Genomic DNA, 16,102 nt, shown 5'->3' on the forward strand with positions numbered 1-16,102 from the left:
AAAGAATTATCATGGGATGAAACTTTGATACAAATATCTTCAGTCAATACAATGTGCTTGATTTTACCTAGATGAGATTTTTCTTTTCTTCTTTCTTTTTTGAGACAGAGTTTTGCTATGTTACCCAGGCTAGCATCAAACCCCTGGCCCCTGGCCTCAAGTGATCCTCTCACCTTGGCCTCCCAAAGTGCTGGGTATTACAGGTGTGAGTCACTGAATCCAGCCTCACTTAGATGGCTTTCTTAGTGAATTATTTTATCTGGTTCTAAAACTTTTTGACAATACTCTCAAATATTTATGGATTTTATAGCATAATTTATGGATTACATAAATCATTATGAATTTCATAAATGATTTTGTGGTATTGCCACAGATCATCACCATTATATAGGATGTATAACATAACCATGGTTTAATATATTTTCATAAACTATAGACCAAACAAAGGCTGGTCAGGACCAAGGCACGCATGCATTTTATATGTGTGGTGCCTTTGGAATATGCCAGGCTTCCCGTGAAAAAATCAGTAAGTGCTTATCTCATAGGACCAACGGCCCGACATTCCTGAAGTCACTACCACACTTTGCACTTATCTCCATGTGGAAATAGATAGCCACTGTTGAATTCTGGTGAGAATGACACATCTGAAATCTCTCAGCTTCACAACCTCTATTACAGCCCTCAGAGAATCTTCTCACATAGCACCAAACAACAACTTTAGGAAGTGATGTTCCTAGAATGAATCAGTTTCTAAAATTAAAAATGAAAACAATGACGAGGAGATGGGAGGGTCAGGGAGGAAAGGCTGAAGCTACTAAAAGACAAAAGACAGTATAACCTCTTAGGATGGTCCAGACGCTCAGGGAAATGCAGGAAGAAATAAAAGATAGGAATTTGAACCACACTGTGATGGCTAACTTTATGTGTCGACCCAACCGATCTATGGGACACCCAGATAGCTTGGAAAGCACTATTTCTGGGTGCATCTGTGAGGGTGGTTTTGGAAGAGATCAACACTTGAGTCAGTAGACTGGGTAAAGCAGATGGTCCTCACCAATGTGGGTGCACATTGTTTAATCTGTTGAGTGCCTGGATAGAACAAAAAAGGCAGAAGGGTGAATTCCTTTTCTCTTCTTAAGCTGGGACATCCATCCTTTCCTGCCATCAGACATGAGAGATTTGGATTCTTGGGCCTTTGGTCTCTAGGATTGACACCAGTGGCCACCTCTGGTTTCAGGTCTTTAGCCCCAGATTGTTAAGTTGCACCATCAGCTTCCTTGGTTCTCGGGCCTTAAGACTCAGGCTAAAATACACCACCAGCTTCCCTAGTTCTCCAGCGTAGGGACAGCAAATCATGAAACCTTCTGCCTTCGTAATCATATAAATCAATTCCCATAAAAAATATGTGCTTATATATCTATAGCTTTCCTTTTGGTTCTGTTTCTCCAAAAAATCTTAATGTACACACTATATGACCTAACCCATAGTAATGATAACCTTATGCAGGTTAGAATAAGATGATGGTATTCTCAGTATCTGGGGGGTATGAGCTGGAGTGATGAACCACCCCAGTGAGCCTAGGACTGAGGATATTTCTGAAATGTGGAATATTTGGTGTCAACACCAGGAAATAATATAGCCATATGGAAAACAAGTAGAACTACCATATGATTCAGCAACCCAACCACTGGGAATTTACCCAAAGGAAAAGAAACCAGTAATAAAAGAGAATCTGTACTCCCATGTTTATTGCAGCACTGTTCTCAATAGCCAAGATACAGACTCAACCTAGGTGATCAGATGAATGGACAAAGAAAATGTGGCATATGTACACCATGAAATACTTAGCAGCTATAAAAAAGAATTAGCCAAAGCAGTGGTGTGTGCCTGTCATCCCAGCTCCATGGGAGGCTGAGGTGGGAGGACCTCTTGAGGCCGGAAGTTTGAGACCAGCCTGGGCAACGTAAGACTCGGTCTCTAAAAAAACATTAAAAATAGGCCTTCCTTAAAAAAAGAATAAAATCCTGTGGTTCACGGCAACACAGATGGGACTGGAGGACATTAATATTAAGTGAAATTAGCCAGGAACAGCAAGTTAAACCCCACATATTCTCATTCATATGCGGAAGCTAGAAAAAGTTGATCTCATAGAAGTAAAAAGTAGAACAGAAGATACCGGAGACTAGAAAAGGCAGGGAGAAGGAAGGGAGAGGGAAAGATTTGTTAACAGATACATAAACAAAATTACAATTAGATGGAGGAAATTAATTCCAGCATCCCGTAGCACTATAGGATGACTATAGTTAATAACGATACATTAATTAGTCTCAAATAGCTAGAAGGAGGATATTGAATATTCCCAACACACGAAAAAAATGATAATGTATGAGATGATGTACATTTTTAGTATTCGAAAATTATAAGTTTTAATAGGTTTGATTTTCCTCTCTATAATCTATGTTTTCTTCCTTTATTCCCTCAGTTAACAAATAAATAAAAAAGATAATAAATGTAAAAATTAAATAAAAACTGAATTAGTGTTCCATGCAAACCTGGATGAACTGGTCACTCTACGTCTGCCCATCTAGATGGCTGGTGAAACTTTCCCAGGCTCCACGCCAAGTTCTTCCACTGCTCACTGGAACTTCCCTAGTCAGGTTGGGCAAATACTAATTTGCAGCAACGGTGAATTTATCACTGACGTTTCTTCAGTTCCCCTCTTTGGCATCTGCTTCTTCTTTTCTGTAATGCTGTTTGTTGAAATGCCCAACATTCTTTTTCTTCCCTAGAGCTATTCAGGGTGAACTTTCTTTTCACATTTTCCCATGCCACTTCCATTATGTCAAAATAAAACAGTCCTGTGTGAACACTGCTCATGACCTTGTTTCCTGCCATGTGAAGATAGGATCGGCTGCTCTTCCTTCTCCTCCTTCTTTTTTTTTTAGAGACAGGATCTGTCTCTGTCACCCAGACTGGAGTGCAGTGGCACAGTCATAGCTTGCTGCCGCCTTGAACTCCTGGACCCAAGCGATCCTCTCGCCTCAGCCTCCTGAGTAGCTGGGACTACAGGTGCGCACCACCATGCCTTCCTAATCTTTTATATATATATACATACACACACACACACACACACACACACACACACACATATATATAGAGAAAGAGAGAGAGAGAGAGAGATGGGGTCTTGCTGTGTCACCCAGGCTGAAGGTCAGCTGCTCTTTCTAATGTGTGGTTAGATAAGAAGATCTATCTCCCAGGGGATAAAATACTACCTGGAATAAAGGCATCTTTAAAATAATCACAGAGAAGAAAATATTTTTATAGTAGGACAGAGGCAGAGAAAACAGAGAACATTTGTTAAGGCGGGACTTTCACCACTCCCAGTACAATCATCTGTCTGTTACCTGCATACCTTACACGGGTTGGCACTGCTGGGGGTACAAAGTAGATGCCGAACTTCACAATGGTTAGATTCATGTTTAAAGAGCCATTGGATCAAACCTTTGTGAAAGTTTCCAGCTTTTTTCTGTTCCAAATATGTGTCCATTATAAAAGAACCTCAAGAGCACAATTGCCAAGATAGTCTATGTCCTTGAGTATTTCAATGTCTCTCATGAAATCTGTTCCCATCATTACTCAAGATATTATATGAACAGTATTCCACACAAACTAGTCACTCAATAATGATTGATTGGCCAATGGAGGGTCATTATCTAATGCACTACAATCTTTTATGCAAGGGGCCCACAGGAATCAGTATGATCCCATAGGAATCCTTTTCTTTTCCTTTGAGAAAGAAACAGATAGTGGCTTGTATTAGATTTCCTGTGTGTGTTGTGAGGGGGAAAGATATAAAAAGAAACTTGATCAGAGCATAAATGTGGGCCCATGGGATAGGAAAGAATGACGGAATAAAGGAGGAAAACATAGATTATAGACAGGAAAATCAAACCTATTAAAACTCATATTTTTTGAATACTAGACATGTACATTCATTTGAACAAAAGGATGCTGTAAAGCAAGATTTCTCTGTTCTTCCCAGCACTGGCATGCCCAAACTACCTTAGGAAATGAATAGCAGAGTCAAAAGCACCTGCAATTTAAAACAAAAACCAATTTACATTTTATTTAAGAAAAGCAAACAGATGGGACTGCTAATAATGTCAAAGTCTAGTTTACAAAGAGAAAACCAAATCTGGAACCTTAAGTCAAATGAGTTCAAAATAAAAAGCAAACCAATAAACAGAAACCAACATAGACAGAAGTTCCTACCATCTCCCTCAGCCTGTGAAATTCTAGAACTTCTCTTTCCTTCTCCGCTTCTTCTTCTCTCACCTGGAAGATGAGCAGAGTGAACCCTCAGGGGTTGTCAGTTCCCCAGATGGCACCACATTCATAAACCACAAACTCCAGGAGAATGTAGGAAGCTTAGCCAAGGCCAAAGTTCTCTTTGGATCTTCCATATGGGCTTCAAGACAAAAGAAAAAAAAAAGTTTGCTTGAGAATATCTTCATATCTATTAGTTTGAACCATGCAAAATTATAGTTTTTATAGGTAAAATGAGTGTATATTGGCAATTTCAAATGATTGACCCTAATACATTATGCTTTGGGGTATAGAAATATTCAGATCTTAAATATACACAGTTAAATACAAAATCAGGTATATTCCTGTTTCTATAATTAAAGCAAAGAGAGTTTCCTTTGGTCACTACTCCCTCTGACAAGAGGTGTGAACCAAATTCAGAGGCCGGAAAGGTCCAGGTCTGGGTCATTTCTCCGTGCCTCACTTGTCCTGCTGTCTTGGTCGGTCATCGTGTTAAGCTGTCTCATAAAACATCTGCTATGGCTTGACTTTCTCCTGATAGGGTGGCTTTCCATCCTTGGCCCTTTGTTGGCCTTCTTGGTATGCTTTATGCACTGGTTCTTGTTTCCAAATTGGCATTATTGTTGTTATGATTCCTGCTGCTCTCCCACATTTCCCGTTTTTCTTCTGATCTCTCTCTCGCCTGTACATTTCTTACATTTTCTCCTGTGCTTCCTTCTTCCCATAATCATTGCCCAAGCGTGTCTTCTTTCTTCTCCTTGGCACATTTCCTTTGTCCACTCTCACATATGCAGAGATGGCTCTTGGTTTTCCTTCTGAAATCTCATAGTTTGGAGGTAAACTTGTTAGCAAGGCCACTGAGAAGAGAACAAAAGGGAAACAAACGGGAAACTAAGTCACTATCTCTCTCATTTCCTGGTTTCTAGAAATAAGACCCAAAGAACTCACTGTCTCAGCACTTTCAGCTCAGGCCGCACTAGGGTGATCAAACTGAGCTTCTGAGTGCTGATCAAAACCTATAAAACCAAGTAGACCATCTACAAATCTTCACTGTTAATACCATAAAGAATGAAAAGGTCACTAATTGGTAAGACTATATGTGTGATAATTAAATTTATGTATCAACCTGGCTAGGTTAAAGGATGACCAGGTACCTGGTAAAACATTATTCTGGGTGTGTCTATAAGAGTGTTTTGGGAAGAGATTAGCATTTGAATTGGTGAACTTAGTAAAGCAGATGGCTCTCACCAATAAGGGTAGGCATCATCCAATCTGTCGAAGGCCTGAATAAAACAAAAAGGTAGAGGAAAGGAAAATTTGCTTCTTCTCTTCTTGGTCTAGCATATCATCTTCTCCTGCCCTTGGATATTAGTGCTCCTGGTTAGTGGGCCTTCAGACTTAAACCAGGATTTATCCCTTTGGCTTCCCTGGTTCTCAGTTCTTTGGACTTGGACTGAATTACACTGCCAGCTTTCCTGGTTCTCCAGCTTGCAGATGGCAGATCATGGGACTCCTTGGCCTCCATAATTGTGTGAGCCAATTTCCATTTAATTTACATATCCAGTCATGCATTGCTTAACAATGGAGATACATTTCTGAGAAATGCATTGTTGAGTGATTTCATCATTGTGCAAACATCATAGAGTGTAATTACACAAACCTAGACAGCATAGACTACTACACACCTAGGCTACATAGTGTAGTCTGTAACATAATGATAAGTATGTATGTATCTAACCATATCTAAATGTAGAAAAGGTACAGTAAAAATATGGTATAATCTTATGGGATCACCATCATATATGCAATCTTTTGTAGACTGAAATGCCATTGTGTAGTGCATAGTTGTATACGCGCGCGCGCGCGCACACACACACACACACACACACACACATCCTATTGGTTCTTTTTGTCAGAAGAGCCCTAAAACAATATGTTATACATTTATATTGACTCTGTTTCAAAATTTATGGTTTTGGTGAAACATATGTGGAGATGGGGTATAGGCATCTGAACTGGGATAGTGTCCTGCTAAAGAATGGGTGGGAGGCATCATTTGGGACAAACCCAGGATATCAGCTTATAGGTATCAAGAGCTCAACAAGAGCACTTTATGGCAAAAGCCCCCACAAGATCTCTCAGAAGTTGTGAAAAATGTTTCTGCTAAAAGTTTCTTTATGACAAATGATGTTTATGGATAAAATAGGGATTAGCAGGATTCTTTAAATACTTTCAAACACTGACTTTCATTTCTACCAGGCAGTGGGGCCCCAAGTGCAGGGCCGTGGGAAGTGCTAGTCTGAGAGATATTAGGCTGCACTGTCTGTAGAGAATCTGAAAAAATAATAGAGTCAACTGAAATGTAGTTTGGTATCATTATTGCCATGCATCATAATTCTAAATCATAGTAGTGGTCAAATACTCTGCCCTGAAAAAAACCTTTTCTTGGTTTGCATTCTAAATAATTGTTGTGGTCACCACTGAGCTTTCAAATATATAAATAGTTTAAAGTTTGCACATTTTTATTATCTGTTCCTTAACAAACATTGAAACTGACATGAAAATTATTATGGGAAACATCCAGGTATACAGTCCCTGACTTGTAAGGACTCAGGTAAATACTTAGGGTAGTTCATGGCCCTAGTCTCTGGGGTACCACATGTTTCTTCTTCAAATCACAGATTCAAAATCAAGAATGATAACACAGTGATTGTATAGACAAAATAACTGAACCAAAATTGCTTGCTTCTCTCATTCTGTTGAAGCACTTAGAGTTTTTACTAGTGCTTCAAATTCTGAACAGTAAAACAGAGTGTGAATGTCATGTTGGAATATTTTTGGCTTTTTAGACACAAATTTTAAGTATGTGCAATATTTTTACAAGACTAAGTAACATCATTGAAATTACAGCTTTCTTCTTTTTAAAACTGGTCTTTGTTTTAAAACGGAAGAGTAAATCAAGAAAAACATAATTGTTACTGATTATTACAAGGTTATTACTGAAAAAGAAATGTATGGAATAGAGGAGGAAGGGGTTAACACACGATCTGGCCTGGGTGTTGAACATACCAATAAGCCACTGCTTCCAGGGAATGCCTAAGACAGAGCTGGCTCGGCGTGTTGGGTCACGGCATGTAAGGAAACTGCTGGGCTACATGCCACCGTCCTCAGTTGTCCAGATAAATAACCCCATAGCCCCTGGGGAAATAATAATCTTTAATTATGATATAGCTGACACCATTCAAAGCACTACACTAAGTCCTTTATGTGAATTAACTTTCGTCAAATTTATTTTTCACAAATAACCCAAATATGTCTACCATTATTATCCTACTTTACAGAAGGAGAAACTGAGCTCCTAAAGTTTAAATACCTAACCCAAGTTAAGACTGCTAGTCACCCTAGGCTATTAACTCAGGCAGTCTAACTCAGGTATGATAGCATTATGCTGCTGTCTCCAGCTTTGACTACGCCTGAATTATAGCATCATACATCTAACTAAAAAGCTAAAGGAATTAAAATGAGCCATAGGACTCAATTTAATAAAAGGAGAGAAAATATTGGGGTTAAGTGATAATGCAGAGTTTTAAATATTTTTGTGAAAGGGCCAGAGATTATTACCAGTGTGACAAAAAAATTAAAAGGTTGGGGGAAGAAGAAAAAAAAAGAGGGAGGTCTGAGAAACAGAAATATCAGAGGAAGGAAATAAAGGAGGGTGAGACTAAATTCTCTTTTAGCATCCAGATTCCACAGATTCCACAAACCACATTTCTTTTTTTTTTACCAACTAAGGAAAAATAACACTTGACCTAACATTTCATTGCAGTTGGCTAAAGGATGCTAGAAAAACTGTATTTCAGTGGTTTGCTCTAACTTCTTCAGGAATAGAGAAAAGTGACAAAAAGATCAGAGAAGAGAAGAAAGGAAACTATCAGAAAAATACAGAATTGGAGTAGGATATGACATATTTGGGTTTAAGGTAAAATTTTATATTGTAATCTTAAGTATCTTGCTACTTCATTTTGGTCCCTGGAACAGCAGCATCAGAATCTGCTGAGGGCTTGTTAAAAAGGCAGAATCTCAGGTCCTACCGCAGACTCACTGAATCAGAATCTATGTACTGACAAGAGGCCCCGGGATTCATATGCACAGTAGAGCTGGAGAAGTTCCGTTGTAGCCTGTGATTGTTTTCTGTAACTTAGTATTTCTGAGTTTTCCCAAGGAAGAAAACTCAGGCCTCCGCTTCTGACAGACTTGTGTTTCTCCTTTACTTACTAGCTGCATGACTCCTGAGCAAGGAAATCAATCTTTATGTGCCTCAGTTTCCTCATCTATAAACTGGGGACTATAATAATCATCTCCCAGACTTGTTTTGAGGATGCTCAATAAATGCTCCTTTCATTCCTCCATTTACAAACTTGCCACAGACAATTCTGCTAGCAGCCTTTGTCCTATTATCTGTTTTCTAAACTTAGTAATTGAGTGTTATCTGGAGACTAAACTCTGAAATAAATAAGCTGATTATTTATTTTCTCAAAACAACAGAATACGATTTAGCAAATTACCTCTTAAGATTTTTTTTTGCACTTCTATATTCTCCTACCCTGAGTTGATGTGTGAGCAATATGTCACTTCCACAAAGCCAGGTATATATACATTACGGACAGGTAAGTAAAAAACATATTATTTATTCTAGGTTTTTGTCCAAGAGTTTTAAATTTCAACTGTTGTGCATGTGTTGGTAACTTAAAACAAATTCAGTACAGTAATATTCAGTACAGTATTTAAGCCCCTGTACTTAAACATATTCCTTGTACCAATGAAGTTACATGAAAACAAAATTTGTGTGATATATTGTAGATGAAAGTAAATAAGTCTTTATGTTCCCCACAAATTGAAATGCATTTCAAAAACGCTGTGTTGTGTACGTATGTGTGTGTGAGAGAGAGAGACAGAGAGAGTGTGTGTGTGTGTATGTGAGAGAGAGAGAGAGAGAGAGAGAGAGAGACCCTTTGGTTGCCTCCATAAGCTGGCTGCTATGATTAATAAGACCAAGTTTTCCAAAGAAAATGAGATCATAACAAAAGCCCTCTTTATGCCTATCTTTTATCAGGGGCAAAAAGGAAAGAGACAAAACAGCATGAGATGATGAGACCAAGTGATGAAAATTCATTCACAATGATTACTTTCAAGAGTAATTTCTCTTGGGTAATTCAGCAGCCTGTTACTATGGCTCTCTGGAGTGATAGCTAATGTAAATGAAGCCACTAAAAGTGGATTATCCTGACAAGAATATACTCAACCAATAATGCAACAGAAATCCATTCAAAGCATTCGGGAAAAATTCAAAGAATAAATATTCTTTTTTTTTTAAGTTAATGACCTATGATCCATTTCTTCCCTAACAAGCAGCAAGCACTTAAAAATATCCAGCCAGGATGAAATGGAAACCCACTTGACTTGTTAATATTTTTGTTTGGTTCCAGGGACTCAGATTCTAAGCCAAATTCTTTGAGTGATCTTGGCAAACATCTCGAATTATTTTTGCCAACTTTTCTTTATCTTGGAAAAAAAAATGTTTCATGAATGGGTGTCACGGGACCCAAAATTGATTAATTTTTAAAAACCTTTCTTGCAGATACGTATGACACCCTAAAAAATTTATTAGAAACAAAGTAAGTACTGTGTAGTGTGAAAAATTCTTAAAGGACATCCTCTTTTACAAACTCACAAAAACAGCCTTTGAAATACCCACATGAAGTAGCTGTTGTTTTTGCTTTCTGTATACCTACATCTTGGCTATTATGAAAAGATTGGTTTTTGGCCAGGTGTGGTGGCTCATGCCTGTAACCCCAGCACTTTGGGAGGTCAAGGGGGGCAGATCATCTGAGATCAGGAGTTTGAAACCAGCCTTGTCAACATGGTGAAACCTAGTCTTTACTAAAAATAACAAAAGTTAGCCAGGCGTGGTGACAGGCGCCTGTAGTCCCAGCTACTCGGGAAGCTAAGGCAGGAGAGTCACTTGAACTCAGGAGTCAGAGGTTGCAGCGAGCTGAGATCATGCTATTGCACTCCAGCCTTGCGACAGAGCAAGATTCCATCTCAAAAAAAAAAAAAAAGACTGTTTTTTCCAACAGCTATTCCCACCCCTCTGCATGGAAATATTCACCCAATCAATTGTTTTCCTAGTTTGGGTAAAGGCCCTCTGGGCAGGACTGGAGTGGGACACACAGAGGAGCAGCTGCAAACTATGTTTAGAAGCATGTCTGGGAAATGTCATGCCAGAAAAGACATATTGAAAGGTAGGCTTTGCATGAACGGAAAAGGAGGGTAATTCTATGTAGAGCAGAGCCTCTTATTTGGAGTGAGAGAAGCAGAAGTGGGGAAGCCAGAGGAATTATGCTTTTCATTAGCCAAATTTGCAGGTAGGAGGATTGGCTAAGAAAAGGGAAGTCATCTTGGCTGATGCTCATGAAACCAGGTGTAAAGAAAGTGGACTAGATCAATTTCATCCATTACAGGAAGAGGAGCCGTGAGAGATAATCCAGAAATCATTGGGATTTGATGGTAGATGGTATTTTGGGACTATTCCATTTGAAATGAGAAGGCACCTGACATTCTTTGAATTCCTTTCAAGCAAAAGATTAAACTCACCCATGAGTTGACTCAGAAAAACATAAAAAGTATTGTTGCTCTGCTCAAAGTTTTATCTAACTCATTCTCACTTCTTATTCCATGATGAAATGACATAAAAGAGGTGTTGTTTGTTTGTTTGTTTGTTTGTTTGTTTTCTGGACCCAAGGCAAGGCAGCTACCTGGTCAGAGCTGTTTTATTTGTCTATGCTGTGGGGAGAAAATGGTTAACTGACTATGGAAGGCAGCCATTAAGATGTTCCCATGTGAGTGAACTTTCCAGGGTTCCCAGCTTCTGCATCCTTCCCCGTCCCTCATTTCCATTGTTGTTGATGACAAGGTCTCTCCCATCAGCCTCATGGAGTTCTCTCTCATTTATTAAAATTTGCTTTCAGGAAAAATTTTGAAAATGTGCCGATAATGCCTGATTGGCCCTTTATCCTAAAGGCTTAAACTGGAGGAAGGAAGCTAAACTGAGAAATTTTGCAAATCATTGAGCCAAAAATGTATTAATATCAAGATCTATCATTTATTGACTAGTATGTGGCAGGCAGTGCCCTTTTATTTAGGCAGGGAGGGTTGGTTGGGGGGAGTGGGGTTCACACCTCTTAAAGAGGTGCTATCTTCTCCTATATAAATCATGTAAGTCAAGAGAATAAGAAGTTGTCTTTGGTTGGTTGTATTCAGGACATTAGAGTATGCAGTAGAAGATCCCAAGAGATCTTCAGATCATTTTAGGGTAAGAAATGCCAATACCGCCGGGCACGGTGGCTCATGCCTGTAATATCAGCACTTTGGGAGGCTGAGGCGGGTGGCTCATGAGGTCAGGAGATCGAGACCATCCTGGCTAACACGGTGAAACCCCGTCTCTACTAAAAATACAAAAAATTAGCCTGGCGTGGTGGTGGGCCTCTATAGTCCCAGCTACTCGGGAGGCTGAGGCAGGAGAATGGCGTGAACCCGGGAGGCAGAGCTTGCAGTGAGCCAAGATAGCATCACTGCACTCCAGCCTGGGGGACAGAGTGAGACTCCATCAAAAAAAAAAAAAAAAAAGCCAATACCAGTAGAAATAGAGCCAAATCACAAACATAAGCTAAACAAATGTTGGCAGTGTAGCCTGGTGGTTAAGAGAGCAGACTCTTAACTAGAACCCTGCATTCCATGTGCTCACTCCAGACCCTCACTGTGGGTTTCTAATTTAACCCCTGTTGCTTACCAGTGGCAGTCTTAAGGCATTCCTTAAGTTGGTTGTGTCTCAATTTGTTCATCTGTGAAGGGATACGATGACAGTAGTGTCTACTTTATAGGATTACTGTGAGCATTAAATGAGTTAATAATGTATTTGTAAAGTGCTTAAAATGCTGCTCCAAAAGAGTTTGTTAAACACTTAAGAACTGATTTACTTGCATGTAGACTGACAGTTCTCAATAACTGGAAATGACCAAGCATAGGCCCTGGAATATAAGCAGATCTCCATGAAGGCAAAAATGTTAGTTTCTTTTGTTCAGTCCTGTGCCCAGATCAATACCTAGTGATCACGCTCAAGAGATATTGTTGAATGAATCAATGAACCTACCAAGGTAGTTACGTAAAAGAGTTCTGCATGAGTAGAAATCTGGGCAAAGTGACCTCCGAGGAAATTTCCACTTTTAGATTCTGTGATTTCCTTAAGGAACTGAAAATTGGTGTGATACAATATAAAAAATGTGCCTATATGATTTGAGAAAAACTTATTTTCTTTCCCTCTTTTTTCCTTCTTTTCTTCCTTCCTTCATTCCCGCCTTCCTTTCTTCTTCTTTCTCTCTTTCTTTTCTTTTCGTTCTTTCTTTTCTTTTTCTTTATTTCTGCCTTTCTTTCTTTCTCTTTCTTTTTCTTTCTTCCTTTCTTTTTTCCTTTTAAGAAGAACATGTCTGTTAGATGAATGCCTTTTTCTAGTTAAAAGGTTAAACAGGAAAGTGAAGCACAATTATCAAGGGTCTCCAGTCATCCCCACATGTTCCTAATCATTATCTTCTTTTACAGTTTCATATCTCCAGGCTTTTCATTGGGTCAGGTTGGCATTTCACTGCCCTTTGTGTGTGTGACAAGTGAAAATAGGGAAAGAAAAGAAACTCAAGTGAAGAAAACCAGAATCTGTGCAGCAGATCCGAGATGTTTCAGCTGCTTCCCACGTACCTGTCTCATCAAGCCCCAGCATCTATCTCCTTGCTCATCTTACACCCCGTGTGCAGGACAGGCCCACTATTCGTTTATCAGAACAAAGCCTCTCCCACTATTCTGGTTCACCCTTCACTTAGCCAGATATACAAGAATATCTGCCCAGATGACCTGCCTCACCTGGGAGCTCAGAGGAGCTCAGATTCCATTACTATCACACCAATGACAGATCTCCCAGCAACAATCACAGAAAAGACTAACTGCCCCCAAAATCTCCCTTCCAAAACACAGTTCTCATTCTCCCAAGAAACCGGAATGTGACTGCTCACTTCTCTAAGGACCTGAAAACAATTGGCCATTTCAGTTATTTAAATCAACTTTAAAAATTTCAACCCCCAAAATATTAAACCATTTTGGTTGGAATGATAAAATAACTAACTTGCTGACAGTTGCTTGGACTATTTGCAGAAATAGAAAAAAATACTTCTAATCAGGTCAAATCACTCTGCCTTTGGGATTCTAAATTTACTCATATTCTCAAAGAAATATATTCAGTCATAGTAGGGAAAATAGGATTATTCCTTTAGCTCAATAAGCAACCAGAAGTTCTTTCTTCAAATTTTGACATTTAATCAATTAGAAATTGATTTTCTGGAAAACTGTTTCCTATGAAACTGTCTCTGCCTGCAGGATTTTTCTTTTACAATCCAGACTATAGAAGGAAATTCGCAACCTGGACTTTCACCTCCATTGGTCAGAGTTTCACTGACCAATTCCCACCTCTGCCTTACACCTAACAGAAGTTTTTGCCTCTGTTTTCTCTTCGTATACTCCAACAGTTACAAATGGTTGTTATTATTAGGCATCTTTTATTTTGTGACCCCTGATTATATGGTCCACTAAATTTTGACCTAATCACAAAAGATTGGTAAAATTTTTTAACATATTAATAATATTTTATGTGTCAATATCTTAGCATGTATCGATTAAGACAGAGGTCTTAACATTCTCTTTTTGAAAAAGAATATTAAGATTCAGAGATATTAAGAGATTCTCCCAGGATTACAGTTAGGTAACAGAGCTGGATTTTAGTCCAGGTCCATCTACAACTCTAACATATGTATACCCTTTTTATAACATGGCACGAATTCAGCGTAAAGGGGTCTTCAGTCATCTAAGTCAGGGGTCAGCAAACTTTTTCTAAAAAGGACCAAAAAGAATATTTCAGGCTTTGTGGACCCTGTGGTCTCTATCACAACTGTTCAAATCACCATGTAGTGTAAAAGGAGCTATAAACAATATAAACTAACCAATGTGATTATTTTATGGAATTTTTAAAAACTCTTTATTTACAAAAGCAGCTGGCAGGTCAGATCTCACTTATGGGTCATAGTTCTCTGACCTCTGACCTGATAACATCTTATATTTGTGGACAACATTTAGACTGTGACCTGCTGAGTAAGAATGAGAAGCTCTGTCAACTGAAGATCAAGGCTGGAGCTATGAAAGCAAAGAGCTGCCTGGTGTTAATGATAAGTGGGATAGTTAAAGTTAGAAGATTCCAACTGTAAGAAGCACAGAGAATAACGACCATAGACTCCTGAACAAGAATGTCTGGACTTCTGGCTTGGGTACTCTGGTTGTATGGTCTTGGCCATGTTACCTAATCTCCCCAGGTCTCCTTTTTCTTATCATTAAATGAAGATAATAAAAGTATTTTCCTCAGAGAGCTGTAAGAATAAAATGAGCTAACACATGTCAAGCACATAGAATAGGGCCAAGCCTATATTAATTTATCAATAAATGCCAGATACATATTAGTTCTTTATGTTTTTATTCATTATCATAGAATGTTTATCTACAGATTGGCATTGTAAGGATGGAGTTAAAATTTTATATATATGAAGGGAAACTATTCCTGTTACTATTGATCTGCATCACATTACCCCAAATTTGATGGCTTAAAGTAACAACATTCATTTTGCAAACAAATTTAAAATTTGAGGAGGGCGGCCGGGCGCGGTGGCTCACGCCTGTAATCCCAGCACTTTGGGAGGCCCAGGCGGGCGGATCACGAGATCAGGAGATCGAGACCATCCTGGCTAACACGGTGAAACCCTGTCTCTACTAAAAATGCAAAAAATTCGCCGGGCGAGGCAGCGGGCGCCTGTAGTCCCAGCTACTCGGGAGGCTGAGGCAGGAGAATGGCGTGAACCCGGGAGGCGGAGCTTGCAGTGAGCCGAGATCGCGCCACTGCACTCCAGCCTGGGCGACTAAGCGAGACTCTGTCTCCGAAAAAAAAAAAAAAAAAAAAAAAAAAAGGAGGGCTTGTCTGGGAAGACTCGTCTCTGGTCTATGTGGTATCAGCAGGGGGAGGCTTGATGGACTGGCACATGTACTTCCAGAATGGCCCACTTGCATACCTGCCAAGTTGGTGCTGGCTTTTGGCTGGGAGCTAAGCTAGGGCTGAGTGCTAGGGTTCCTGGGAGGTTCCTTGTGGCCTGAGCTTCCTCACAGCAAGGCAGCTGCAGTGCAACAGTGAGCATTTCAAGAGAGAGCTAGAATGACACTGTATTACTGTGTAAGACCTAGCCTGGGAATTAATGTAGCATCACTTCCATCCCATTCTATTTTTTAAAAGTGAGTTATTAAGGTCACCCTATATTCAAGGGGATAGGAATTAGACTTCATCTGTAATAAGAAAAGTGTTTTTAAAAATTGTAGACATGTTTTAAAATTCTGAAGTCCACTTACTGGTTACAAATTATTTATATATACATGCAAAGTACACTCCTACACTCTCACCTTAGAAGACTCAGTAGCAGGTACAGATGAAGTCCTTCAGGTGAGATTTCTTATGTATTTATCCTCTCAATCTGAAGACTTGTAAACTAAGAGACAAGTTATTTGCAACCTACATACCCAATATTCAATGGTAAAATATATATAGGACAGCCACTATAGACACTCTTGTTTTAAATAG

General features: G+C 39.2%; 1 protein-coding gene and 1 long non-coding RNA gene across 2 annotated transcripts; one reads left to right on the forward strand and one right to left on the reverse strand.

Moving 5' to 3' along the window:
* Positions 1 to 4,105: 4,105 nt before the first annotated feature.
* On the reverse strand, positions 4,106 to 12,232 carry CLLU1OS (chronic lymphocytic leukemia up-regulated 1 opposite strand). Its single transcript, XM_025403336.1, has 4 exons — positions 12,179 to 12,232; positions 6,574 to 6,663; positions 5,012 to 5,186; positions 4,106 to 4,471 (listed from the first exon to the last, which is right to left on the reverse strand). Exons 1-3 carry the CDS (start codon positions 12,228 to 12,230, stop codon positions 5,023 to 5,025), a joined length of 306 nt encoding a protein of 101 aa, XP_025259121.1. The 5' UTR covers positions 12,231 to 12,232; the 3' UTR covers positions 4,106 to 4,471; positions 5,012 to 5,022.
* On the forward strand, positions 5,539 to 14,943 carry LOC112635280. Its single transcript, XR_003121891.1, has 3 exons — positions 5,539 to 5,860; positions 9,443 to 10,004; positions 12,985 to 14,943. It is a non-coding gene; the product is annotated as an uncharacterized LOC112635280 (long non-coding RNA).
* Positions 14,944 to 16,102: the final 1,159 nt, after the last annotated feature.

Source organism: Theropithecus gelada, chromosome 11 (genome assembly GCF_003255815.1).
Source record: "Theropithecus gelada isolate Dixy chromosome 11, Tgel_1.0, whole genome shotgun sequence".
Classification (NCBI taxonomy): domain Eukaryota; kingdom Metazoa; phylum Chordata; class Mammalia; order Primates; family Cercopithecidae; genus Theropithecus; species Theropithecus gelada.